The sequence below is a fragment of the Colletotrichum godetiae genome, assembly GCF_030913485.1.
Source record: "Colletotrichum godetiae strain CBS 193.32 chromosome Unknown BDP55scaffold_16, whole genome shotgun sequence".
NCBI classification, from domain to species: domain Eukaryota; kingdom Fungi; phylum Ascomycota; class Sordariomycetes; order Glomerellales; family Glomerellaceae; genus Colletotrichum; species Colletotrichum godetiae.
This window is the reverse complement of record NW_026851264.1, coordinates 857,300-881,993: the sequence shown is the minus strand read 5'-3', so window position 1 is coordinate 881,993 and position 24,694 is coordinate 857,300. Positions and strand designations below refer to the sequence as shown.

The window sequence follows — 24,694 nt, the reverse complement described above, 5'->3', positions numbered from 1 at the left end:
TCAGCTGATCAAAGGGAAAACAACGGTCAGGCCATGTGCCCTGCTGACGCAGTCTAATGACGAGCCGGTTCCGAAGGACGGAGTCGAACGCCCCTTTTACGTCCATAGTCAGAAGTGTCGCCGTGAGTCCTTTTAGGAGGGCCATCTCGATGTCGTGGGTGAGGCAGGTCGTCAGATCGACGGCTGACCTGCCTTGTAGAGCCCCGATCTGTTGCGGACTGATGATGCGCTCGACAATCGCCAGGGACGCCATCCTTCTGGCTATCAGTCGCTCTAGTCCCTTGCCCAGGCACGAGAGGAGCGCGATCGGCCGCCAGGACCCGGGCTTGGAGGCATCCCTGCCGGCCTTCTGGATCATGACCACCTCAGCTCTGCGGAAGGGCAGAGGAAAGTGGCCGGCCCGCATACAGGACTGGAATAGCTGCCTGACCGGTTCCGAGATGACATCCCAGCATGCCTGGAGGAGGCGTGTTGTGATGCCGTCCACACCAGGGGTCGTTGTCTTTGTTAAGGTGGCCGTCTTCACTTCTTCTCCGCTAACATTGTCCTGCCAAGTAATCGCTCGCCTCGGGACGACGGGTACGTCAAACGGGTCACCCGGTGCGTCATCTTCCGCACTAAACCTGTCGAGAAGGGCTCCCCGAAGCGCTTGAGCCTTTTCGTTAGTATCCTCGATCGTCTGGTTGTCCACAACCAATGGGGGTGCTCTGGTCAGTAGGCTCGCCTTCCGCCAACCCATGATCTGGTACAGGTCCCGGTCTGAAGCGACTCCATCGATCTTTCCGGCCCAGTATGCTCGCTTAGCCTTCCTCACCGTGCTCAGGAACGCCTTTCGTTTCTCCATTAGATAAAGGTGCGCATCTTGCTCCGTCTCCCAGGCTTGTTGGTTGCGGGCAGCACGGTATGCTCTGTGGGCCTCTGCGCATTCCTCCGTCCACCAAGCCGCGCCTTTACCATGTTTTCCTCTCTTCTTGCCGACCGCCTCAATGGCTCGGGAGAAGAGCTCGACGATGTGACTTGCCTGCCCGTCCAGGTCTTCCGGAGTAGGTTGATCCCCCAGATTGGGCATCGCAGCTAGCCCCCCTTCGATCAGGTCTCTCAGCCGAGGCAGCGCCGAGTCGGGCACTGACAGTGGCCGTGGCTGCGGGTGGCCCTCTCCCTGTGACACTGGGCGTTTGAGTAGTGGTATGACGGCCACGATGGCCTCGTGGTCAGCTCCCGGGTGTAGCTGTGGGCTGACCTGCGCGTGCGCAAAAGGGATATTAGAGAAAGCCAGGTCCAGGACATGTCCGCAATCCTGGGTTGCCACCCCAACTTCGCTGATAAGAGAGAGATTGTGGCCGTCTGCCCAGCCTGCGATGTCATCTCCCCGGTTCCCGTTCCTCGTCCCGGGCTCCCAAGAGTAGTGATGCGCGTTGAAGTCACCCGCGATCAAAGCTCGCTCCGGGGGTTTGAGTTCTAGCAGTATCCCTGTTGTGCGGCTGTGGGGGTCGCGGGTTGTCTGTACACGTTGACGATAGTCGTCGTTTTGTCGACCACCAGCCACAGTACGTCTCTCGTGTGGACAGGCCTCTGCTGCTCCACCGTCATCCCTATCCCTTTGCGTGTGTAGGTCAATACTCTTGGTCTGGTTCCTTCGCTGTCCCAGAAGTCGACCGGACGAAAGAGTCGAAACCCGGGTGCGTGTTCAGTTGCACGTTTCCGTCCTTCCAGCCCGTCCAGGGTTCCTGGACGAGGACCACATCTATCTGAGCCTCCCAGCAGAGCTGCAGGAAAGCCGTGTGCGCCGGGGAGATCTTTCCGACGTTGCCCTGCGCAACGCGTAGCATCCGTGGGGTCGCCGCTCTCGGCTTACGTCTCCGAGTCGAGTTCGAGGTGGGTGTAGGCATTCGCGACGTTGTAGTTTGGCTTCTGTGCTGCCCGTTGGCTCCTGCTTGGCATGGGTAGCACGGGACGGTCGATGGAGGTGTTGTCGGGGGAGTCTTCGCCTTCGCCTTCGTCCGCCTCGTCTTCATCCATGCTGCTGCTGTCAGTGCTTCCGTCACCGAGGCAAACGATCGAGCTTGCGGAGGGCGTTCTCGTGCGCGCGCGCTTGGCGCCGGGTTGCTGGTTCTGGCTGGTGGAGGTAGGGACGCCTGCCGCCTCCTGGCTACTGTCGGATCGAGTAGCCTTGTACAGAGTGTCCGATGCTTTCTGGCCGGCCTTCCGGATCCGAGCCCGCTCCTTTCGACCGGGAAGGGAGACGACGCCGTTTACGGCCGAGGGCCTCGCTGGGCAGTCTGTGTGGCTGGCTTGGAAGGGGCCGCAGCAGTTGGCACATTGGGGCCTGGCCATGCAGGGTCCCGTTTCGTGTGAATCGGAAGGTCTTCCGCAGTTGCTGCAGATCGGTCGTCGTCCGCAGAACCGGTTGGAGTGGTAGCCCTGGCAGCCGGGGTCGTGTCGGATGAGCGTCCTTCGTTTCTTGACGGGCAGAGATCTGCCGCTTTGGTTGAAGAGCCTGAAGGGCGTGACCTCTGATGTGAATGATATGAGCCAAGATATTTCGTTCGTGACTGGGTTGGGCCCAAGGCGGGACGGTCGAGCAAGGACAGGCTTCTGTCCTGTCTGTGCGAAGACCTCATCTTCAACGAGTGTGGCTGGGTCCAGGACGTCCCCGCCAATGCTGTGTAGTTTTGTTGGGCATCGCGGCACAACGTAAGTGTACCACTTGATAGGCGTCTCGACCTGGTGGGCGCCGAGGCATTCCGCCAGCTTTGCCTTACTTGCAAGTAGTCTTTCCTGTATTTGCTTGTTTCGCGGCTTCAGAGAGTAACCTGTGCTGATATGGTAGACGTGGGGAAGGTCCGCTAGCCCCAGGCCAACGGCCTTACAGACGATCTGTCGTACGGCGAACGGTGCGATCTTCCGAGCGGCCGCTAAGCTTTCTTCCGGGACGCGGGCAAAGATGCGGAGGTCCTCCTTCGGCTGCGCCTGCGGCTGATCCTCGGCGGGGAGTGTGGCCTTCGGGCGGGCAGAGCTCTGGCAGCTCTGGCCGCTCCGGGTCGCCGCAGTGGTGTTGCCCGCCATCGGTGCGACGACAGCCGCCCAACTCCGGGCCGCTATTGGGCTTGTCTCGTGATTGATCAGTCTCTTGAGGGTTTGAATGACATAGGCAGTGGCTTCTTTCGCGATCTGCTTTCTAGAACCGTCAAAGCTGGCGACAACGCTGTCGACGGACCGTGCAATGGTCAGAAAGACGTCTTTCCGTGCCTCGTACTGTCTAGCTTCTTCTGCAAGGGCTGTCAAGACGGACCCTGTGGCAGATCCGCTCGGAGCAGATGCGGTAGAGGCTGCGGGCCCCTCGGCCGAGGTAGGGGCGTCGGTGGTGGCATCAAGCTGGCTTCCCGTTAGGCTGGGCCGGGTCGGCTGTGCCTCGGCGTCGCGGCGTCGCTTAGCTCTTGAGGTGGGGTTCGGCTCCGGAGGTGTCCCGGAGCCTGGTTCGGGGTCGGCTTGGTCGGCCGACATCAGTCCGGTGCCCGACGGCGGCTGTGAGGCCATCGCGGATGCGGGCTCCGGCAAGGGGAGGTGAAGAGTTTTCGGCTGTTAGTAATTTGGTGGTAGGCTCACTCATTCACTAACAGCAGATGCCAAGAAAAATTAGGCGAGAGGGAAGTTGTAACAAAGAACTGTGCGGTAATGTAGGGACGGAAGAGAAGTCTCTATCCCTGCTCAGAAGCTCATCTTTATGATCATCGCATCTACACTTCTTCTAGGAACAACCGCGGTTGAAAAGTCAGCGCCTTTGGAGATTGAGCCTTCGGACATTGATGGATGGTTGATTGCGCCGAATATCGGTGCTAGTAGAAGACTGGAAATATCTCTAAGCTACCCACGAGATAAGACCGTGTTATACCTAGCCCCGCGCTCACTACTATATCCCGCGTCTATGAAGTTATACGCGAGGCAAAAACTCGCTACTGACCCAATCAGCTGTAGCGTACGAGTAAATAGACCAGAGGCAAAGTCGGTATTCGGGACCGTAATCGATCCGTGGCCCGATCTAAACCCCCCCCTGTTTTCGTGGGGACTGTCGACTAGCTTTTTCATTTCGTAGTAAACGTATACTCACATTTCGTCATTGAGGGCGCGCCGCTGAGTCAGCTCGCGATCTGTGGGCGACACATCGTACGAGTGATCCATGACTCTAGTCGTACTGTTGGTATCCCTATCACAGGGTAGTTGGTTCGAACCGTGGGTGACGAAGAGGTCAAAATCGATATATATTAACTTCTGCGTAAGCTGTAAAAGGGAGGTTCCAACCGTAGGTTGGGCAGACCGTGGATCTCGTAAGTGCGGTCTGTAAGTGGCCCCTGCGCGGGCCCCTTGCCTCGAGGTCGAATTGGACTTCCAATCCGACACGTACACTAGACGAACACCTAATTCCTAAGGGGCCAGAGCGGATATCGGCAGAGGCGACATAGGGAACCCCTTAAAGTCAAGGTAATTCACTCAGTCATTTCGTCAATCTAGGAAAGCCAACCCAATGAGATTGTACGCACTCGGGGGTGGATTGCCTATCTTAGTCAACAGAGAATAGGGCGAAGACCTCTTCCCTCTCCATACCCATCTTTAATACAGCGTAGAAGGGTGAAGGTTGGGTCCTATGTTAGTTCTTTCGTTTGACTAGTGCACAAGCCGATACATGGACAATAAAGATCGGTGCTACAGGAATGCCGATGTCCGTGGGTATTTCTGTCTCTTCGCAGTGTCTCCGATCGGCCTGTGATGTTGATGACATACCGTTTGTAATGCTAACTAAATTTACTCGCGGAAATGAGTCTAGATTGCATTTGTTGCGTCCTTCACGATTCGTCAAGTTCTTGCCGACAAATATGGTTAACTTAGTGAAACTGTGTCATTGAAGATGGAGGGTTGGAAGGGTGACTACTTAAGGACTGCCGCGACTTTTCTGCGTTTACTGCGATCTTTACCGTCCGCAGCTCGTTTGGCGGTCGCCCAAGTTGATCACACCCTCTTCTGCCTGTCTCCCAAAGCTTTTGTACGAGGAATCCTTACCAAAACCTTGGCCACATCTCTTGGCTGGGCTTTGGGTATTGCCGTCAACTAACAACATCGTCAAATGTCGTGACGAGCAAAATCAACAGTCAAGCCATTGCGTAGGCTGAGGAGACGGAATCTCTCCAAAGCATGCATACAGACTGGGGTAACGGCTTCCAATTCCTTGGCATAAGATAGCAAAGACCTGTCTGTACCTGTCGCTCAATCGAGTTTGCAGCGCTGACGGCCCTGCACCCGATGCCGCCTGGTGGCGTCTTAATGTTGGAGGCCCTCGCCTGGTCAGTTGATTGACCGGAGAGTCCTCATTTTAGTAGCGATGTTTGATGCGGGCATATACAGGCTGCACTTGGCCGTCAGTAAGCCGGGTTCGAGAACCGTTGGATTTCTATATATAAAACAAGCTTCCCTGCAAGTGACACATGGCATCGTGACCAACCAATCCCATTACACTGAAAGCCCCTTAGAATCGAACGAACCAAAATCTCGGCCAATATGGGTATCAGAAAGTTTGGCTGCGTGCTGACATTGCTCCTCAGCCTGGGCGACTTGACGATTGGCTTACCTTTTAGCACTATTAGCCCTCTCAGGCTATCTCAAGCCGCAAGAATTGATTGCCACCGGCATCTTAGACTTGAGACACTTCAGACATCTTACTGATTTGTTGACCTTAAGTGTAGACTTCTCGCAGAGAATGAGCTGAATGATCAGTTGTTCCTTGCTGGTGATGCTGAGTACTCGAGAACTCTCAATACCTACTATTCTGGCGAAAGCAGTGATATGAAATCGCAGTGCATTCTGCAGCCTGAGACAACTGAGCAAGTATCAATCGCCATCTCATTTCTCAACTCAGACAAGACCGGAAAGTGCTAGTCCGTGGCGATCAGTGCAGGAGGGCATTCAAACTTCCCCGCTAGCAACACAAACTCTGGTGTAACGATCGATCTCGCCAACCTGAAAACAATTAGCCTCGAAGTGAGTCTATTATGATTAATCGAGTTGTCCTCGTGTCTAGAATCTGCTGTTTATCCTAGCAGTTACTCACCCGATGGCCAGGGTAATGAAACTGTGTCAGTTGGCGGCGGCAATCGATGGGGCGACGTGTATCGCTTTCTTGAGCCCAAGGGTCTCATGACCGCGGGTGGTCGTGAGAACACAGTCGGCGTGAGCGGAGTTCTTCTTGGAGGCGGTAAGTTGATACCAATGATGCCGGGGCTACATCAATACGATCCTGGCCGATTATGTGTAGGCTTTTCGTGGTTCTCTGGTGAAGTTGGGTTCGCTGCAGACAATGTCGCTGAGTATGAGGCAAGAATCATCTCCGACCCCATACGCGTGTTGGACGCTTACTTTGTGCCCCATAGATCGTTCTGGCCAGCAGCAGTGTTATCAGGGCCAGCCGAAACGAGAACTCTGACCTGTTCAAGGCTCTGAAGGGCGGAGCGTGCAACTTTGGCTTGATAAATAAGTTCGCGCTGAAAACCTTTCCAGCCCGAAACTTTTACGGCGGGGTCATATTCTTTCCGTGGGCACTGAAAGAAGCGATTGTCCAGAAGTTCATGGAGATGGTCGAGGGCAACACCAAAGGGCACTCCGAAGATACTGGTTTCACAGCTGCTGCGTAGAGTCCAAGTAGTGGTAAAAGGATTTCCTTCATCGTGGCCAATACATAAGGTCACGCTAATGCGATTGACTGCCTTCGCGGGTCTTGAAGACCTGTCTCCCGTGGTCGACATGCGAGCAACCCTACCCTTGACCGTCATTGCTGCTCAAATCGCATCAACGAGTGGCGAGTATCAGGTGTGGAGCACTCTGACATTTTACAACACTCTTGACATGGGGCACAAGGTTCTTTCATCATTCGACACCGTTATCGATGATATTCTGAGCCAAGTTAAGGATGGTGACGAATTCAGAATCATCTATCTCATGACACCGTTTCCCACCCTGTTCTCGAGCTATGGTGACGACGTTCTTGGTCTTGATCGAGCTCATACCAGGAAATCTGTTGTCTTCAGCATTCAGGGCGTTCTGCCCACGGCCAAGTACCAGGACCTCTTGAGACAGAGGCTGAAAGCAGCGACGGCAGACATCGAGGCTAGAGCTACTGATCAACTTATTCTCTATCTGTACCTAAATTATGCAAGTCCAGACCAGAGACCATTGGCTACCTATGGTGAGGAGAACATCGCTTCCCTGAGTAGCGTTGCGGAGAAGTACGATCCTGGATAATCCTTCCAGTACGGCGTGTCAGGCGGATTTAAGATAAAGGATGTATGAAGGCTTGAGAAATTGAATCTTTGTGTCTTTCCCAAGGAATGATGGTTATGAAATCATGAGTCTAACAAAGGGAGATCGTTTAAGGGCTTTCATAGGCCTAAATTCCATCCAGTTTTGGTCGCCAGATGTGTCCAGTGGCCGTTCTAGTCATGCATGATGCCCTAGACTCTACAGCTGAGCCTTTGCACTCGAGCCCGTTGATTGACCTTGCCGGTCGAAAAAGACCTTCTCGCCAATCCTCAGGCTTTCCTGTAGACCCGTAGCGATCCTAAGTGACGTAAGAGCTGATCGAAGGGGGATTGGCAGTGGCTTATCGTCCAGAATAGCATCAACGAATGCGTTCGCTTCCACGACGAACGCCGAGATGTACCTATCGTACCACGAGTTCGTTGGTTCAACCTTGACATAGCCATCCGTGTCACAAATCTCGACCCGGTTCTTGCGTGGTGTGGCATTGACTGTCAATTTCCCTGTCGTGCCAAAGATCTCAGTGACGTTGTCATAACCGTGCGAAGAGCTTCTGGAGTGGTAAAAATGGGCCATCTTCCCGTCCCAGAATTCGCACACCCCAATCGCATTATCCGCATCCCCAGTCTTGGCAAGGTCCGGAAAGAAGGAAGCGGTTCCAATCGCGGAGACAGATCTGGGAACAGAATCTTCGCCCAAGAACATCAGTGACAAGTCAATGTCGTGTATGGCGCAGTCGAAGTAGATACCGCCGGAATTCTTGAGGTATTGATGAAAGAATGGACTCTGGTCAAGCTTCTCACAGCCATGAGATCTAAAAACGAACGGCTTGCCGATGGCACCCGACTTGATCTTCTCGTGAGCATCCTGGTAGCTGTCGTCAAAACGACGGCTGAAAGCGACCATGGCCTTAGTCTCTGGTTTTTCTTCCACATGCTCGCAGAGAGTCTCAAGCTAGGTGAGGAAACATCAGCACATATGAAGCAGAGAACAACAAAAAGAATGTGAAGTACCTCTGAGATAGACCTGCAGATGGGTTTCTCGCACAGAACATGAATCCCCTTGTCGAACGCAGCTAGTGTCTGTGGCAAATGCAACTCAGTAATAGAGGAAATGATGACAGCCTGCAGCCCTGGTGACTCGATCATCTCTTCGAAAGAAGGATAAACCTTCACGCCATGCGGCTTGAGATGCTGTTCGGCCCAGTCGAGGTCAGCTTGAGCAGGGGAGCAAGCACATAGAAGTTTGGCCCGTGGAACTAGATTCAGAACGTTGAGGGCATGCTTTTGCCCCATGCGACCAATGCCAACGACACCAACGTTGAGCATCTTGTGCGGAGAGGACATGCTGAAAAATCTGTGGGAAGATAACCAGTCACTCTTTTTCACAGAGGTTTCCGAGATTGAATGTGTGAGTATGACGAGTAATACGCTGGTGACAGTGGTGAAAGTGTTGCGTCTATCTCATGTTGACGATTTTGAGCGAGGTTATACTCGAGAATAGTGAGTGCGGAAGATATTTGCCGCTTTGAGCGAATGAGGGCAACAGCGGCGATTTACACTGAATTGGTAATATGACGCTCGACAATGGCTGACGCGACGTCACAAGGTAAATCCCGAATACCGATGTCGTCAGGGCTTCACAGTGAGAGTTTGTGTGTATAAAAGGTGGAAGAAGATCCTCGGGCTTGCAATTCCGTTTGCCACTTTGGATACAGCGGCTCACGATCAAGTCTTCGCCCTGTACACCTCTTCTTACATCTTCTGTCACACACGTCAGCCATTCAAGTCTCTGGTCCTAGCTAAACCCACCTTAAGATGACGGAATTACCAGCGATTCGCTGGGGCATCATTGGTAAAATTCCCCGCATGCCGAATTCGGGGAAAAGCACACCGCTGACCATTTGAGACAGCCACCGGGATGATCTCTTCCTGGTTCGTCGAAGACCTCTTGATCTCACGATCAGACGCAAAAGTGAAGCACATTGTGCAAGCCATTGGAAGTTCGTCCGTCCAGAAAGGGCAAGACTTCTCCAGGCAATATTGCCCAAATAGCAAGCCGGCTATTTATGGATCATACGCGGAAGTTTATGCCGACCCCAATGTGGATATCGTCTACATCGGCACCCCGCACGCGTTCCACAAGCAGAATTGCCTGGATGCTATCGAAGCAGGCAAACCCATCCTTTGCGAAAAGGCCTTCACGATAAACACTCGTGAGACGAAGGAGGTCTTTGCACTTGCAAAGGCAAAGGGAGTCTACGTTGCTGAGGCCATGTGGCTCCGCCACCGACCGTTGGTTCAAGACTTGCAGCGCATGCTTCACAAAGAGAAGGTCATTGGCGACGTCTTCAGGGTCTACTCGGAGTTTGGTCTCGGGCTGGACATCCCCAATCTCCCAGACAGCTCACGCTATAAGCAGCCTCATCTTGGTGCAGGCTCGCTGTTGGACCTGGGCATCTACACTCTGACGTGGGCCATCCTGGGCTTAGACGCAGGAACTCCTAGTTCTTCTGAGAAGCCCAATATCCTAGCTGCACAGTCGCATGATGGTGCGGTCGAGGTCACCACCAGTGTTATACTACACTATCCCTCTACGGGTAGACAGGGAGTCGTTACATCAACGACAATGGCAACTGGAAACCCAGATGTTTTGGCGCGCATTCAAGGGACCAAAGGCACGATTGAGGTGCACGGCACCGTCCCATCTGATCCAGATTCTTTCACTGTGTACTCCACATTTGAGAGGGACCAGATCAAGGGCATCATCGGAAGGGACGCAGTCAAGACATTTGACTACAAGCCAGTTGGACGAGGTTATTACTGGGAAGCTGACAATGCTGCGCTGGACGTGCTGGCCGGGAAACTGGAAAGTGACGTGATGCCTTGGGCAGAGACCATCCGCGTGATAGAGATGATGGACGAGATCCGGCGACAAGGTGGGACTGTGTATCCTCAAGACAAGGAGTGAGGAGTAGCATTCTGGGTTCAGGCCGTACATTACACAGCGAGAAAGAAAGACCTGCCTTTCAACCTGAAAAGCCTCGAGCACTGTACAGCAATCAACATTGAATACCTCGCGCCGACGCATTCTGATTCAGCGTGGAACAAGGTGTGGCTGAAGCTACACGTTGGAACGTACAAAATCAAGAGATAAGAGACACTACCAGCACTCACAGAATGTCATGGCTGCAGCTCTCCTGGCTTCGTAATTTTGTTTGTTTTATTGTCGTTCCGATCTTCGTTTTGATTGTCTTCAAGTCCTCGCTCAAGGTAGAGCGTTTGAACAAGCAGTTGCAACTACAGCAATACTATACGTTTCCTCTCTTCGCCAAGAGCTTCGGCAACTGAGTTATTTCTCGTCTGGGGCACACAACGAAGCCCTCAAAAGTTGAAAACAGCTGAGGTCTGAAAGTCGTTTTGAAGAAATCCCAGAGTTACGATGTTTGGGCTGACCCTGGGTTGTCAATATTCACCGAAGCCTCGATAAGTTGACGGACCCAAGTCTCCAGCGGTGTTCTGGGTACTTCGAGTTGTCTTTGAGTTAGCATATAATGCAAGTATGTAGCCTTATTGCCTGAGATCATCTTGCAGTAGATTTCTACTCAGTAATATTTATTATGAAGATGAGGTTGGCCTAGTCTCTTGTCAGAGACTTGTGGCCGACTGCTGTGAATCACGGCTTACGATCGAACATTTTCTTATCAGAACAATAGTGAAAGTTGTTTCGACTACAAATCAAACTGTAGTTCAATGTTACCCATACGAGAATGATCCACTTGGATGAATTAGTAACTTGCGCGCGGGTGTAGTGTTCGTTATCGGCGCGGGCCGGAATTGCCAATCTGTTCCTTGGATGGCGCAATACATCAAGATGACCTGATAAACTCCAACCATTGGGCGATACGTGCCTCAACTCCAAAGCATAAAATACCGCGCAATCCATATTGATGTCGTAGAGCCTCCGATGGAAAATCGCCAAGTCATTTAGCTACGAAAACTTTCGTCAACACAAGCGATTGACACCTTTTCCAACATACAGTTCAATCAATTGTCTGCTACAATGCCTGTCAAGAATTACAACCGCTCCAGCCCTCTCAAAGTTGCCATCATTGGCGGTGGTCCCGGAGGACTGGGGGCAGCAATTGAGTTTGGAAAGCTGAACTATGTTGAATGGTCACTGTATGAGAAGAAGACACAGATCAGCGAAACTGGCGGCGGAATCAGCCTACAACGACATACCTGGAGGCTCCTGGAGTTGAACGGGGCTGCCAAGAACATTGATCCCGCGGATTTCTTCAGATCTGCCGATGGAACCAGCGGACAGTCAAGGTAGTCGATGTCTTGCGTCACAAACAGTTGAGACCATTGAATTTACTGATAGCGAAGGCCCGCCATAGAAACGGAAGAACTGGAAAGCTTTTGGAGCAACACCATCATCCTAAAGATACACCACCGCAGCAAGTGAGCTGTCGCATGGTCCGAGCTAAGCTGCAAGCTGCTTTGCTCAAAGAGGTTGACCAAAGTCGTATCAACACCTCCAAGAAGCTGATTGACATTACGAAGCTGCCGAACGGCCAAATTGCGATCCGTTTTGACGATGGTTTCAGCGATGAAGTTGATCTACTGGTTGGAGCAGATGGCATTCGATCTGTAAGTCGAACGCAGTAAGACATTGATTGGAGGCAAAAAAAGACTGACATTGTGAAGTTTGTGAGATCTTACGCTTTCCCCGAGCACAAGATTAAATACAACGGCCAGTCTGCCTATCGTACCATTATTCACAAGCCGACGGCAGAAAAGATTGAGGGCATTCCGAAGTCTCCCGTATTCTGGTAGAACACCGGCGGCAAGTACGTTTTTACGTGTCCGCTCGGTGGGGATGACTTCGAAGTCACTGCTCGCATCCGTCGGCCGATCGAAGGACAGGAAAAAGTTAGCTGGGGTCGGCCATTCGACTTTTCAACCATTGCTTCGGAGTATGACGACTTTTGCGAGCCCGTCCGCAAAGTCATTCAACTTGCCGCTCAGGGCGAGACACAAGAATTTGCGCTCTTCTCTGGTCCGCGGTTGGAAAGCGTCGTCTTGCAAGACGCTATTGCCTTGATTGGAGATGCATCCCATCCTCTATCAGGCGCCTTCGGTGCTGGAGCTGGGTTTGCTTTGGAGGATGTCTATGCCTTGACGCAAAGCATTGACTGGCACTGGAATAATGGTGGGGGACTGCCTGCAGCCCTGGAGCTGTATGATCAGATCAGATCACCTCATTATCGGGACTTGTACAAAGTCTTGGACGATTTTGGCGCGATGAACACTACGCTGCTTTCGGAGAATCTTCCTGTTAACGAGGAGATTGAGGAGCGAGTCCGAAGGGCAGCTGAGAGTAAGAGTACGTGGATGTACCACTACGAGATAGACAAAGCTGTCGAAAAGCTGCTTGGAGCCACCAATCAGCATGGCCAAGTCGCAGCTGTGCTTTAGTATAGATGTATCTTATCGAGTGCTACCTAGTAGATGTCGTCAGTACATGTATCCGCGATTTCCTCTAACAGTGATCCCCCTCCCGACTTTTTGATCAAGTGCAGTACTTAGATCTCTTACGGTATTAGCAAGGAAATAGGAGGAACGATATGGGATTCAATGGTACCCCAAGTAGCGATGTATAGACGACGTCGAGCACTCTATGGGATAACTCACTGCTCGAAACCTGTTCACGTAGATGGATTTCTTAATAAGCTGAGCAGGTAGTCCATGCTGAGGAAAGTCAACGGCGGACTAATAATAGGCAGAGTTGACGCTGATGGTAACACCGACACGCGCCGTAGAACTTCCGGATACGCGGCTTGTCACTTGGTGCCTTGGTCACGTCTTGACGCAGAACCACTCGGCACTTGATAGACCGGGAAATCTGTGACCGAATTTCAGTTGCCGAGTCTGATTGTCGGAGCGGGGCCGGCAAGAGCGGCAGGATCGGACCCCACTCCTCAGGGCTTGCGGAGAGATCACCGGCGATCGTCCTTGACAAACTGTTCCTGGAGATGTTTGTGGTCATCGACCAGTTGGAAATCAATATAGCTTGACAATTTGATTGAGCGAAACTTCTAGTGGAGATATCAAATACATCAGACCATGCTATTCGTGTAATCTACACACTGTCAACGGAATCTGCCATGGTAATGCTTCTAACCGAGCAAGACGATTCCATTACAGAGCTTCGGATACATCCTTGCCGTAAAGTAAGGTGTTCAAGCTAGCCAAGCGCTAATCTTATTGCTGTTGCATCACAGCGAAGAAACTGCATAATCCTTGTATCGCTGGGGTCGTGCAAGCTACAAGTGGACTAGAGAGGTCCGGGGGCGATATATCAGTATGCGGGGTAAACGACTGTTGGGTTCCCTTGGCTGCCACGTCGCCCCAACCCCCTAGCACAACTAAGAAATCATAAGATGAGATCAGGAGCCCATTAAATGCCATCGGGGCAGAGAGCCAGTCTGTCGGGATTCGCTTTTCTCAAGATGCTAGCCGTAGTTTCTCCAGTCATTGCCGTTTTGCTGGCGTTGGCTACGCCTTCGGCAGCAACTTTCCAGAGTGACTGCCTGGCTCTTACTCCTCAGACTACAGTGGTTAACTCGACTGCCCAAAAGATCAGTCATGTGGAGTCCGGCACCAATCTCACCTTTCCAGAACAAGATGCATCATGCGGTCGCGGAAGCCAGGTGGTCCGCGCCAATCTTTGCCGTGTCGCCATGAACATTACAACTTCTAGTAGATCTCAGATTGTCACTGAAGTATGGCTGCCAGAGAAATGGAACGGGCGCATGGTGACGGTTGCTGGTGGAGGGCTCGACGGGTGTAAGTACCTAGTTATTTCTGAGCAACAGCGATGAAGCCTGAATTGTAAACTACTGACACTGAGATCTACGATAGGCGTTCACACTGAGGACCTTGCGTACGCCACTGCTCACGGCTTTGCCGCTGTCGGCACGAACAACGGGCATGCTGGAACGACCGGTGTACAGTTTCTCAATAATGACGATGTTGTAATCGACTTTTCGTACAGAGCGTAAGTTATCCCAGCTTCGATTTCCTACTCTACAAGCTGACTAACATGGCTAATAGAATTCACACTGGCGTTCTTGCTGGAAAGAGTCTTCTCAAGTCTCTCTACAAGGAAAAGATGACGGGCTCTTACTTTTTGGGTTGTTCTCTTGGAGGGCGACAAGGGGTGACAGCTGCAGACATGTTTCCAGAAGACTTTGATGGCATCGTTGCAGGTGCACCGGCAGTGGATTTCGACAATCTGTACTCCTGGCGAGCCGGGTTCTACCCTCTGACCGGGTCTGTCGACTCCAAGGACTTCATTACTCCCACCGCCTGGAAGACAACCATTCATGATGAAGTCCTCAAGCAATGCGATACTATTGATGGTGTCCAAGACGGTATCATAGAGGATCCCAGCCTTTGTAAGTTCGAACCTGGGACCCTCCTCTGCAAACCAAACAGCGGCGACACCCAGTGCCTCACCAGCGCACAAGTCGATATCGTGAGAAGGATCTTTAGCCCGACCAACTACACTGACGGCAAGTTATTTTGGCCAGCCATGAACCCAGGCAGTGAGATCATTACCGCAGACGGGCTGTACAGTGGCAAACCATTCGCTCTGTCCCAGAACTGGTTCCGCTATGCTATTTACAACGATCCGAGCTGGGACCCGGCTACCTACACACTCGAAAAGGACGGCAAATTTGCTGAAAAGCGGAACCCCGGCAACATCAAGACGTATCCACGCGATTTATCTGCATTCAAGAGGAAGGGAGGAAAGCTGTTGATGTATCATGGCCAGCAGGATCAGCAGATCACAAGTTTCCACACCCCCATCTTCTATGATCGCTTAGCAAAAGGCATGCATCTGAACAACACTGGAATGGATGACTTCACACGCTTTTTCCGAATTTCAGGCCTCTACCATTGCACCACAGGACCTGGTGCGTGGCTGATTGGACAAGGAAGCAGTGGGGGGAACTCAGCCGTCATCAGCGATAGTCTCCCGTTCAACAGAACTTACAACGTTCTGGCCGCCATAGTAGACTGGGCAGAGGGCGGAATCGCTCCGGACACCATAACAGGAACGAAGTTTGTCAACGACAGTGTGGATGCGGGTGTGGAAATTCAACGCCGACATTGCAGATACCCCTTGCGGAACACATACAGGGGCGAAGGCATGGACCCGAAATTCCCGGATAGTTGGCAATGTGTGTAACTGCACATTCAACCGGATTAAGAAGGCGAGATGGTTAGAGAGGCTCATGATAATTGCCTCGGGTCTTGTAAGCTAGATCCTGGATCTATGTCAAAAATAAAATGTCCCATGTCAGTCTTCAATTTGAAGTAACAAGTATAAAGAGCCAGGCAAGTCCTGTTTGAAGAAAACATATTTGGCGCAATAGAGCAAAGATCCAAAGTCACAGAGAATGGTACAATGACCATGAGTTCCAACATTTTCTTCCAACAAGTGTACTGTCCGAGTCATCTTGGATCTGCTAGACTTGCACATGTCACGTCAGCCGATCCGGTCGCTTCCCGCTTAACCGGGCCGGGAATCGATCCCTTGTCATGATCAAAGAAACACCCAATCCAGTCAGCTAAATCCGGCCAAAAACAATGGGCTTATGGAGACTTCATTAGTCAATAATTCGCCAACTAAGTCGGATTTGGGTGAAATTTGTACATAACGCACGGACTCCCGCAACAAATTTTCATTATCTCACCTTGCTTATCGACATCGAGTCATCCACTGCCGAAACATTTACATGACTGTTTGGTGCATCCTCTCTTTTCTTGTCCGACATCGAGTTGTAATTCTGCAGTCTTCAGCAAAGACATCAACATGGCAGACAACTTGGAGAGCCAGCGTGACCAGCGCAGCGATGAGAAGCACGCAATAGAGAACACCGATGCCTGTGCACAGCGAACCCCGGCTACAGGCCGGAGCAGCAAAGGCCTCGTGCGGAGAGTCTTGATGGCTGGGCGGGTCGAAGAGGGCGGAATCGAGCCCATCCCACGAGAAGTCCGGACGAACACCAAGTACTTCAATGCTTTCACGATTTGGTGCTCTATCAACACAAACATTTTGGCGTAAGTTGTTCTAAATCTCGAACATTCATGTAGTCTTCACTTTGGCTGATATTTTCCTCTCAGGATCACTTTCGGCATGCTGGGCCCGGTCTCTTTCGGCCTTGGCCTCCGAGATTCGGCGCTCGTCATCCTCTTCTTCAACCTGTTGTCAACACTGGCCCCAGCATTCTTGTCAACGTTGGGCCCGAAGACTGGCATGCGACAAATGATTCAAGCTCGATTTAGTTTCGGGTAAGTTGCCATTCTCACTATGCAGATGAGGGCAGGCGAAAACCAATGATTCGCCCGCGGCCAACTTATGATCACATGTATCTCAACTGACACCTCAACAGGTACTATTTCGTATACATCCCCGTCGTCCTCAATCTCGCCACCCTCACCGGCTTCTGTGTCATCATTTGCGTCATTGGTGGTCAGTGCCTTTCAGCGGTGTCCGAAGGTGACCTGTCTACTGCCGTTGGCATCGTCTTGATCGGCATCGCGGCTCTATTGATCTCCTTCTGTGGCTTCAACGTGCTGCACTTCTACGAGGGCTACGCTTGGATGCCGGCTCTCGTTGCCATCATCATTGCGGTTGGATGTGGCGGACAGCAGCTGCAAAAGCAAGCGCCTTTTGAGCCGGCAACGGCGGCTGGAGTCCTGAGCTTTGGTGGTGTCATTGCTTCCTACATGATCCCATGGGCTTGCATCGCCTCCGATCTGACCACATACTTCGACCCTACTAGCCGGGCGGTCTCGTAGGTAAATTCGCTTCCAGGTATGATCTTAAGACTGACTTTTCACTAGACACCGCATCTTTGCTTATAGCTACTTGGGATTGGTTGTGCCTACTATCTTGCTCATGACCCTTGGTGCCGCCATCGGTGGCGCTATGAGCAACATCCCCGAATGGCAAATCGGCTTCGATAGCACTTTGGTCGGCGGTGTCCTTGGGGCTATGCTTTCTCCCGCTGGCGGATTCGGCAAATTCATCCTCGTCGTCCTAGCCTTCACGCTGTTGGCAAACATCTCCGGCACGATGTACGCGATCACGCTGAACTTCCAGACCCTCATCCCTTCCTTCCGCCTACCGCGCTACGTCTTTTCTGTTATCGTCACCGCCATTATCATTCCGATCGCGGTCAAGGCAGCGCACGACTTCTTCCTCAGCCTCGAGAACTTCATTGCGCTCATCGGCTACTGGTCTGCTTCGTTTGTTGGAATCGTGGTAACCGAGCACTTTGTGTTCAGACGCGGCGACTCCAAGCTCTACGAGGTTGCTGTGTGGGATGTGCCTTCCAGGCTGCCCTTGGGTATCGCTGCTATCGGCGCAGCTGTGTTGAGCTTTGGCCTCGTCGTGCCGTGTATTGCGCAGGTCTGGTTTACGGGGCCCATCGCGGTTTCTACAGGTGACATTGGCTTCGAGGTTGCGTTCTTCTTGAGCGCTGTCTTGTATGTGCCTCTGCGTTATGTCGAGAAGCACTACTCAGGACGATAGTGGTATGTGATGTGCATAACATATATTTTGATGTCCTTGAACCATAGTATTAGCTCTCAGAGGAGCTGAGGGTGCGAACATATCGATGAAAGGCTTCAATGATTTAATTACAAGTATATACTCTTCTCGTTATTCAACCTGTCCTGTAGCCATCTTAAATAAGGATTCCTGCTTCCAACACAAGATACGGCGTTTGATCTTCCCCAATGCGACGAGGACATTGGCGTCTCTCTGGTCAACACCGCGTTCCTGCAGTAGCATCGCTTGTCAATGCCTACCTCATATGCTCTAGGGCCGTGGTTCACTGGGTTCTCAGGGTAGTCATACACCACCAATCATTCGGGCGGCTGGAGGCTACACACAATGTCTTCTACTCCGCGTACAAGGCCTATGGGAATTTCATTTCCGATGGTACCACGACATGTTGCATGCAGAACTCTTCGGACCAGGGTCAGGCTCAGTACTTGACAACCAACAAGAGACAAGGGATAGTCAAGGACCCCTCACTCAAACGACTCCACCAAGGACTGGAGCTTACGGATCGTCTCACTGCAGGGTCTCCTCGCAGCTCTTCCCTGAGGATGTTGTTCAATGAGAATTATCCACCTGGCGGCACAGGCGCCGACTTGGGAAATAGCTTTGATTATCTCCTTGGTGATTCCAGATGCCGGCAGCTCGCAATAGGCCAGTGTAGGTACATAATGAAAAGGAAACGTTGGTATACATCTCTTCGAACCGCAAAACTCCAAGGTCTCTTCTCACTTCACTCGCTTATCCTTCTTAAAAGTCGTCTTTCATTCAGTTCACCTGCTCTGACAATGGCTGGCATCGCACCTGGAAAGACCTTCACTCCTGGGCTCGACTTTAGTAGTCAGTCTTATAGCAAGCTCGGCGAGAAGGTTGAGGCCGCCGTCGCGCGCGCCCATGAGATCATCAAGGAGAAGCTTCCGCTCCTCGCCCAGCTCAACGCCCTGATCTCCTTGACCTTTGGCGATCGTGCCCCTGTTTTCGTGGATGCTCGTTCATCCAAGGCCACGTTCCTAGACTCTTGCTCCGATAAGCCCGATACCAAACTCACTATTAAACCCGAATATATCTCTCAATTCTATGAGGGTAAGCTTGAGCCTCGGTATGGCCTTTTCAAGGACGCCTTCTTCCACGAGGCCTCAATGCCAAAGGGCAACGTTCCCGTCGCCATCAAGTTTGCCGACCTACTCACTCCTGACCCTCCCGTTCCCCCCAAGAAGGTTGTTCCAGGCGCTTTTGCTCGTCTTCCCGAGCCTTCGGAGGATATCGATCAAGTGAAGCGGGATATCAAGGAGTTTGGCTACGGTCTCGTCAAGAACGCTCTCACACCCGAGCAAGTCTCGATCCTGAAGAAGGGAACTCAAGAACAAGCTGCTGGTGAGCGCAAGGCTGGCGTTTCTGCTACGGACGGTGGCCCCAACGCCCCCAACCAGCGCATCTGGACTCTCATCAACAAGGGAGGGGAGTTCCTCGATCTTCTCAACCACCCTCTCATCGACGAGATTGTTCCCTGGTTCCTCGGCGAGCATGCTCTCATTCACAGTTATAGCGCCAACATTGCCCGCCCTGGCAACGTCCCCATGCAACTCCACACAGACCAAGTCGCCATCCAGCCGCCTGTTCGTGAACTCGCTTTCGGCCTCAACATCATGTGGTACCTCGAAGATATCACAGAGAAGAACGGTGGCACCCGTGTGTTCCCTGCGTCTCACCTCGGTCAGATTGCCCCCGACGATCTGTTCACCGTGGACGGCACCGTCGCCGCCGAGGGGCCTTCTGGCACTGCTTTGGTGTTTGATAGTCGCTTGTGGCATGCTACGGGTCCCAACCGTGAGGAGTCTGGCGAGCGCCCTGTCATCTTGATCTTTTTCATGCGATCTTTCATTCGCCAACAGGAGAACAACTTCTTGTCATTGCGCAAGGATGTTGAGGCTAAGTTGTCCGACCGCCACAAGCGCCTTCTGGGTTTTTACACTACGGGTGCTCTGGGTGGTATCGAAGGAGATGTTCGGGAGGGATTCTTTGTGACAAGGAAGGATGACTGTGTTGGCACTTTGCGTGCCGCTCATGAGTGATCAATTGAGTCCATTGATGAGGAGTTCACTGCCTGTATCTCAAGTTCTCTGTAGACCACTTAACAAGATCGTACAACTGGGTCAACCACATGTAACGATCATCTGCCCATCTCCGTGAAGACATCATTGCGTTCATCCTCATATACACACAATTGTATCCGCCATCTAGCCTAACCATCTGAAGAACATCTTTCGACATTCGGCATTTTGTCCGTCCTCAAGTCGTGCCTTGGTTATCCAGTCGTCGAGTTCGTTGTCGGAGTCTTGAAAAGCAAACATGATCCCCACCGTCGCCCCGCGTCTTCATCGGGGAGAAGCCGCCGCTGTGTGATCCTTGAGCATTATGGAACATTTCTCCTCATCATCCCGTAAGCCCCCGGCCCGGGACGGCACGATCTCCGCTTTCTCTGTTGGCTCACTGTTGCAATCCTCTTTCCAGCCAAGAGGACTCAATAGAAAGTCATTTATCCAACACGTAGCTGCACTCCGAATAGCCGAGCTTCAAGACCTTCGCATCTGTTAAGTGACCTAGTACCCTGGTCCTGGCAGAGAAGTTATGGGAACATTAGAGCTGGCAGGGTTGTTATTTGCCTATGTATCACTATTGGTACTAGGAATCTCAACTCCGGTTGGACTACTGCATCGGCACAGCTTCTTCAAAGGGAGATGCCGGGTAGACCTCAGATGCATAATTCCCGTGTTGGGAATCTCGCTGGCATTTACATACGAGCTGTCCATGCGGCAGTGGAGGCAGCGTCCAACGAATAAGAATCGGAGAGTTCTCGCCCTCAAATTGTTGGTAATCACAAGACCTACCTTGATATCAGACGAACTATTCTACATCAGCTTCGAGACGAGCAATTTCTTCCGCATAAGCTGAACCAATTGATAGAGAAGGGCATGTAGTTGAGACTGATCCAATGGTCTGGGCCTGATACAGGATGGCAATTTGACACTTTCTGTAGTAATATCGCCTCATCGCCTCATCGCCTTAGCGAAGAGTGAAGCATGGTGTTTGCTTCAGGTAGCCGACCACATTGGCCCATTGTATGCTTGCGTTGCTCGACCGTATTGAAGGGGTCAACTGGAATATTCAGAAGCTCGGCTGTGCAGCAGGATGTCTAAGGTGCGTTGTTCTAACAGCCACGGAAGCACATCTCCACCAAACATGTCCGCAGTTTATCAGACATTGCCTTCCAACATTCGGGCCCAGAATCGGGGCTTAGTACCACCGTCGGCTTCACCGCCGTGATTGCAGTATGTCGCTCAGTCGAGTATACTTGGGATAAGTCCGTGGATGGACAGTGCGCACCTTAAAACATCATTACCACAATCAGCTACATAATCTCGGTTCTAGCTATTGTTACCGACTGGACTTGTGCAATAGTCTCAACCGATGTCGTATGGGACCTGCAGATGAAGTCTAATTGAAGATTCCTGCTTGCGCTGTGCTTGCACTAGGCGTAATGTGAGTTTCTCAAGTGGTATGGATCATCTATTTGAAGCTGGTGCGATTTCTAATTCGAATTTCTCACAGTGCAAGCGCCGCTACGATTGTCCGACGGTCATACCTGCAATACTACAACCAAGTTGAGAACTACCTGCGTATGTTTCCCGCTATTCTTCGATTCTTTTCTCCCCAGTTTCTGTAACTGATATGACGTGGTGTAGACAACATCGCAAACATTGTTCTGTGGCTGATTCTCGAATGCGGCATCGGCATCATCGCTGGCTCTCTTCCATCTTTTAGAAGACTGCTCAATTCCTGGCTAGATAAGTCCAGTAAAGTCTCATACAACAACACGGGGTCAAATGATCTAAACGCAATATCCGGAGGGCAGGCTGGAGGCACTGGGGTGAGAATACATAACCTCAGCGGGCGAGGTATGACAGTTTCGAACTGCCAAAGTGGCCCTCACGACAACTGGGTCCAGCTGGACGATGATTCTGAAAGCCAAAAGCACATCATTATGAAGACTCAAGAAATGACCCTACAATATGAAAGAGAGGGTCAATATCGTGGAAGATAGTTTCGAAGAGACATATTATAAATCCACGTTTCGAACACAGCGGAGGAAGTAGGGATATCTTCCTGGCCAGTCTCATCTAGCTTTAAGCCATCGTAAATGACGCATTTGACCCATTGTGGATTTCTTTCATATCGAGCCATTATTTCTTTGATGGTTGAACGACTATGAATAAGGCAAAATGACATTATGATGCTGGGATTTCTGAAAGAAACTTTCCATAATGGTGGGCAGGCAGGCCGAAGTGGGGCCGTCATCCCGTCAGGCACCGCCGGATATAGTAGTTATATGCCCTTCCGATTCGGCCGGCTGAGTGCTTCTGAATCGTTGACAGAACCGCATTCTTAAGACAAACTATCATAGAGACCAGGCTGGAACTGATATGGGGCCCGAAGAAATGCTTCAAGATTGGCACTCATGAACTGCCCTTGTGATCGTCGGCGTCGCCAGCGGAGTGGACATTGGAGTCGAAGTGCCCGCCGGCGCCTTGGCCCTTGGCAGAAAGCCGGCGGGCTGTGTCTGCATGTATGGCTGCCAGACATATCTGGATTTCTATGATTGCCCACATAGGCCGGTTTTCTCTCAGTTTTCCACTCGAACGCAAGGGCAGAAATGAGTTCTGGGCACAGCATTATCCAAGTCAGCGATTGTCGGGTGATTTGACTCTAGCGCTGGCGGTTTTCATTCCTCCGATACATCCAACTTACCTAATGCATCTATGTGACAACTTTCCGAACGACCTGGACAAGCCACGGCTGAGTAAGCTCGTGTACGTTTATCTCTGTCCGGCAATGCCACCCCCGCGAACAAAGTCTCACCGGATGCGGATAAGCCCGCTGCCATTCGTTGTGCGACGTCAATGGCTTCGATTCCCTCATCTTCGCGATCCTCCCAACTCTGACTGGAACTTCCAAAACGGAATCCCCGTCTTTCATAGAGACAATCGAGCGCCGAAATACAAGTATGGCCATGGAGATCCTCCCCCAAGAAGTCGTTGACCAGATCGCATCGAACTTACATCGACCCGATCTCAAGAATCTACTACTACTGTCGCCCAAACTCCGCACCGCGGCTGAGAAATACTCTGACGGCTTCACATACTGCACACTGCGAGTACGCGATCTCTGCGAATTTGAAGATAAGTTTCGCGGTCCGCGCTTCTGCTGGCTACGGAAGTTGGAGTTTAAGCTGGTCTTGCTGCCCCAACGGCTGCCGAATAGGACACGCTCAACGACGGATAATATAGCGGAAGCAAAACGAAACGCGGAGTACCTTTCCAGTCAGATCCATCAGCTCTTCGATTGCCTGAAGACTCTCGAAGAGGATGATGGTCCGCAAGGCACGATAGACCTTACCATCATCAGCCCTGAGACGCGTGAGACGGAGATTAGGATACCTGAAGCATGGTTCATACGGATCCTTGACCCAGACCAGCTACCAACGCTCGATTGTATCGGCTCTCTACACCTTGGACCCTCTCCAGCCCCCCACCAGTCGAATTACTTTAGCAGGTTTGATCTCAGAGCTACACTAGATCTCACACGCAAGCTCCCGGGTATTGAGAGCATATGTGCCGAACTCTTTGACGAGCACAATTGCGATGCAGAAATCGACAGGCTCCGTGTCCATGGACGAGAAGACTTTTCTAGGGCCGCCAAGGACATATCGCTGAGAGCAAGGAAAGCAGAGTTGCAATTCCAAGGCCGCAAGTCACATCAACTTCTCGATCATGACGCTGCGATGCCGAAGCTCGTCCGCTCAGAGCCCTCGGACCCCTTTAGCTCTAGTCTTAGACTTCTCTGCCAAAACCTGACTCAACTTCGACTGAGTGCCATTATTGACCACTCTTTCTTCTGGCCCGAAGATGATAACGGTTCGGCCTGGCCCAATTTGAAGTCTTTGGAGGTCAAATTCCACCCAGTCACCCCAACCGGATCCTGGTATTTCATGGGACCCCGTGGAGAAGGCAAGGACGTACAGGGGTATCCTGTCGAAGGAGTGGAATATGTCAGCCAAAGCCAGAATGCTCACAGCGATACCATCATATTCGGTCATGCTCCTTGCCGGCCATCGGGATGGCGTCTCAAGCCAAATCCGAACACACTTTACCCTCTACTCACGGCGTTCGCAAAATCAGCTGCTAGTATGCCTCGCTTGAGAGAGGCTATGATTTGGTCACCAATTTGGTGGTATCTGGGGGATCACGTCTCAGACAAGTTCTCATACAATAAAGGCTTCGACATGATGAACAGCCAAAGGTCACTAGGTTGGGGAATTGGATACACCGCGCCGGACGCCGATGAGGTCTCGGGGTCTGTGCGGTCCGATGATGAGGATGTCCGGCTTTTTGAGTGGAGAACCGGCAGTTGGGAGGCAGATGAGACGCTTAAACAGCTGTTCCACAAGATTGGTCGGGAGAAGTATGGGGATGAGTTTGAAGACGATTGGGATCCTGACGCAAATCAGGAAGATTTGTTCTTTGAGGGATTCTGCCAAGGCGAAAGGAGTGTGTGATCGAATGTTAGACGTGCAAAATATTTTTGAAAGGGAAATCGCAATAATTATTAGTCAATCAAGCTCTATTGGATCTTTGACAGCAAAACTCAGGGGCCATCTATCTGTGAGCCACTGCGAATTCCAAGATGATTAAAA

The 24,694-nt window shown here is 51.7% G+C and overlaps 10 protein-coding genes across 10 annotated transcripts; 9 read left to right on the top strand and 1 right to left on the bottom strand.

Annotated features, from left to right (window-relative positions):
• Positions 1-5,550: 5,550 nt before the first annotated feature.
• BDP55DRAFT_631048 (uncharacterized protein) lies at positions 5,551-6,489 on the top strand (the record flags this gene model as incomplete). The annotated part of the gene is made up of 5 exons (XM_060572241.1): positions 5,551-5,554; positions 5,747-5,877; positions 5,929-6,030; positions 6,112-6,244; positions 6,305-6,489. The coding sequence occupies 5 exons, from the start codon at positions 5,551-5,553 to the stop codon at positions 6,487-6,489; spliced, it is 555 nt and encodes a 184-aa protein (XP_060430972.1).
• A 249-nt stretch (positions 6,490-6,738) lies between these two features.
• Positions 6,739-7,287, top strand: BDP55DRAFT_727749 (uncharacterized protein; the record flags this gene model as incomplete). Its single annotated transcript, XM_060579341.1, has 1 exon — positions 6,739-7,287. One exon carries the CDS (start codon positions 6,739-6,741, stop codon positions 7,285-7,287), a length of 549 nt encoding a protein of 182 aa, XP_060430971.1.
• Positions 7,288-7,503: 216 nt separating this feature from the next.
• On the bottom strand, positions 7,504-8,630 carry BDP55DRAFT_550293 (uncharacterized protein; the record flags this gene model as incomplete). Its single annotated transcript, XM_060569009.1, has 2 exons — positions 7,504-8,256; positions 8,316-8,630. 2 exons carry the CDS (start codon positions 8,628-8,630, stop codon positions 7,504-7,506), a joined length of 1,068 nt encoding a protein of 355 aa, XP_060430970.1.
• Positions 8,631-9,013: 383 nt separating this feature from the next.
• Positions 9,014-10,626, top strand: BDP55DRAFT_661133 (dimeric dihydrodiol dehydrogenase). The gene is made up of 2 exons (XM_060574698.1): positions 9,014-9,156; positions 9,215-10,626. Exons 1-2 carry the CDS (start codon positions 9,120-9,122, stop codon positions 10,270-10,272), a joined length of 1,095 nt encoding a protein of 364 aa, XP_060430969.1. The 5' UTR covers positions 9,014-9,119; the 3' UTR covers positions 10,273-10,626.
• A 738-nt stretch (positions 10,627-11,364) lies between these two features.
• BDP55DRAFT_727746 (uncharacterized protein) lies at positions 11,365-12,782 on the top strand (the record flags this gene model as incomplete). Its single annotated transcript, XM_060579340.1, has 4 exons — positions 11,365-11,633; positions 11,702-11,954; positions 12,012-12,136; positions 12,242-12,782. The coding sequence occupies 4 exons, from the start codon at positions 11,365-11,367 to the stop codon at positions 12,780-12,782; spliced, it is 1,188 nt and encodes a 395-aa protein (XP_060430968.1).
• Positions 12,783-13,734: 952 nt separating this feature from the next.
• On the top strand, positions 13,735-15,704 carry BDP55DRAFT_661130 (feruloyl esterase B). The gene is made up of 3 exons (XM_060574697.1): positions 13,735-14,153; positions 14,229-14,364; positions 14,421-15,704. Exons 1-3 carry the CDS (start codon positions 13,769-13,771, stop codon positions 15,559-15,561), a joined length of 1,662 nt encoding a protein of 553 aa, XP_060430967.1. The 5' UTR covers positions 13,735-13,768; the 3' UTR covers positions 15,562-15,704.
• Positions 15,705-16,058: 354 nt separating this feature from the next.
• Positions 16,059-18,171, top strand: BDP55DRAFT_661127 (NCS1 nucleoside transporter). The gene is made up of 4 exons (XM_060574696.1): positions 16,059-16,436; positions 16,500-16,667; positions 16,769-17,173; positions 17,223-18,171. Exons 1-4 carry the CDS (start codon positions 16,189-16,191, stop codon positions 17,911-17,913), a joined length of 1,512 nt encoding a protein of 503 aa, XP_060430966.1. The 5' UTR covers positions 16,059-16,188; the 3' UTR covers positions 17,914-18,171.
• Positions 18,172-18,731: 560 nt separating this feature from the next.
• BDP55DRAFT_550111 (uncharacterized protein) lies at positions 18,732-20,015 on the top strand (the record flags this gene model as incomplete). Its single annotated transcript, XM_060568988.1, has 1 exon — positions 18,732-20,015. One exon carries the CDS (start codon positions 18,732-18,734, stop codon positions 20,013-20,015), a length of 1,284 nt encoding a protein of 427 aa, XP_060430965.1.
• Positions 20,016-21,064: 1,049 nt separating this feature from the next.
• BDP55DRAFT_631041 (uncharacterized protein) lies at positions 21,065-22,045 on the top strand (the record flags this gene model as incomplete). The annotated part of the gene is made up of 4 exons (XM_060572240.1): positions 21,065-21,141; positions 21,194-21,319; positions 21,553-21,620; positions 21,687-22,045. The coding sequence occupies 4 exons, from the start codon at positions 21,065-21,067 to the stop codon at positions 22,043-22,045; spliced, it is 630 nt and encodes a 209-aa protein (XP_060430964.1).
• Positions 22,046-23,005: 960 nt separating this feature from the next.
• Positions 23,006-24,556, top strand: BDP55DRAFT_727742 (uncharacterized protein; the record flags this gene model as incomplete). Its single annotated transcript, XM_060579339.1, has 1 exon — positions 23,006-24,556. The coding sequence occupies one exon, from the start codon at positions 23,006-23,008 to the stop codon at positions 24,554-24,556; it is 1,551 nt and encodes a 516-aa protein (XP_060430963.1).
• Positions 24,557-24,694: the final 138 nt, after the last annotated feature.

What these genes read in the sequence shown, in the direction of transcription:
- BDP55DRAFT_661133 (XM_060574698.1), top strand. Translation starts at nt 9,120, where the DNA reads ATGACGGAATTACCAGCGATTCGCTGGGGCATCATTG. An exon ending in GATTCGCTGGGGCATCATTG is followed by an intron (nt 9,157 to 9,214) that starts GTAAAATTCCCC and finishes CATTTGAGACAG; the next exon opens with CCACCGGGATGATCTCTTCC.
- BDP55DRAFT_661130 (XM_060574697.1), top strand. Translation starts at nt 13,769, where the DNA reads ATGCCATCGGGGCAGAGAGCCAGTCTGTCGGGATTCGCTTTTCTCAAG. An exon ending in TGGTGGAGGGCTCGACGGGT is followed by an intron (nt 14,154 to 14,228) that starts GTAAGTACCTAG and finishes GATCTACGATAG; the next exon opens with GCGTTCACACTGAGGACCTT. An exon ending in ATCGACTTTTCGTACAGAGC is followed by an intron (nt 14,365 to 14,420) that starts GTAAGTTATCCC and finishes CATGGCTAATAG; the next exon opens with AATTCACACTGGCGTTCTTG.
- BDP55DRAFT_661127 (XM_060574696.1), top strand. Translation starts at nt 16,189, where the DNA reads ATGGCAGACAACTTGGAGAGCCAGCGTGACCAGCGCAGCGATGAGAAG. An exon ending in ATCAACACAAACATTTTGGC is followed by an intron (nt 16,437 to 16,499) that starts GTAAGTTGTTCT and finishes TTTTCCTCTCAG; the next exon opens with GATCACTTTCGGCATGCTGG. An exon ending in CAAGCTCGATTTAGTTTCGG is followed by an intron (nt 16,668 to 16,768) that starts GTAAGTTGCCAT and finishes ACACCTCAACAG; the next exon opens with GTACTATTTCGTATACATCC.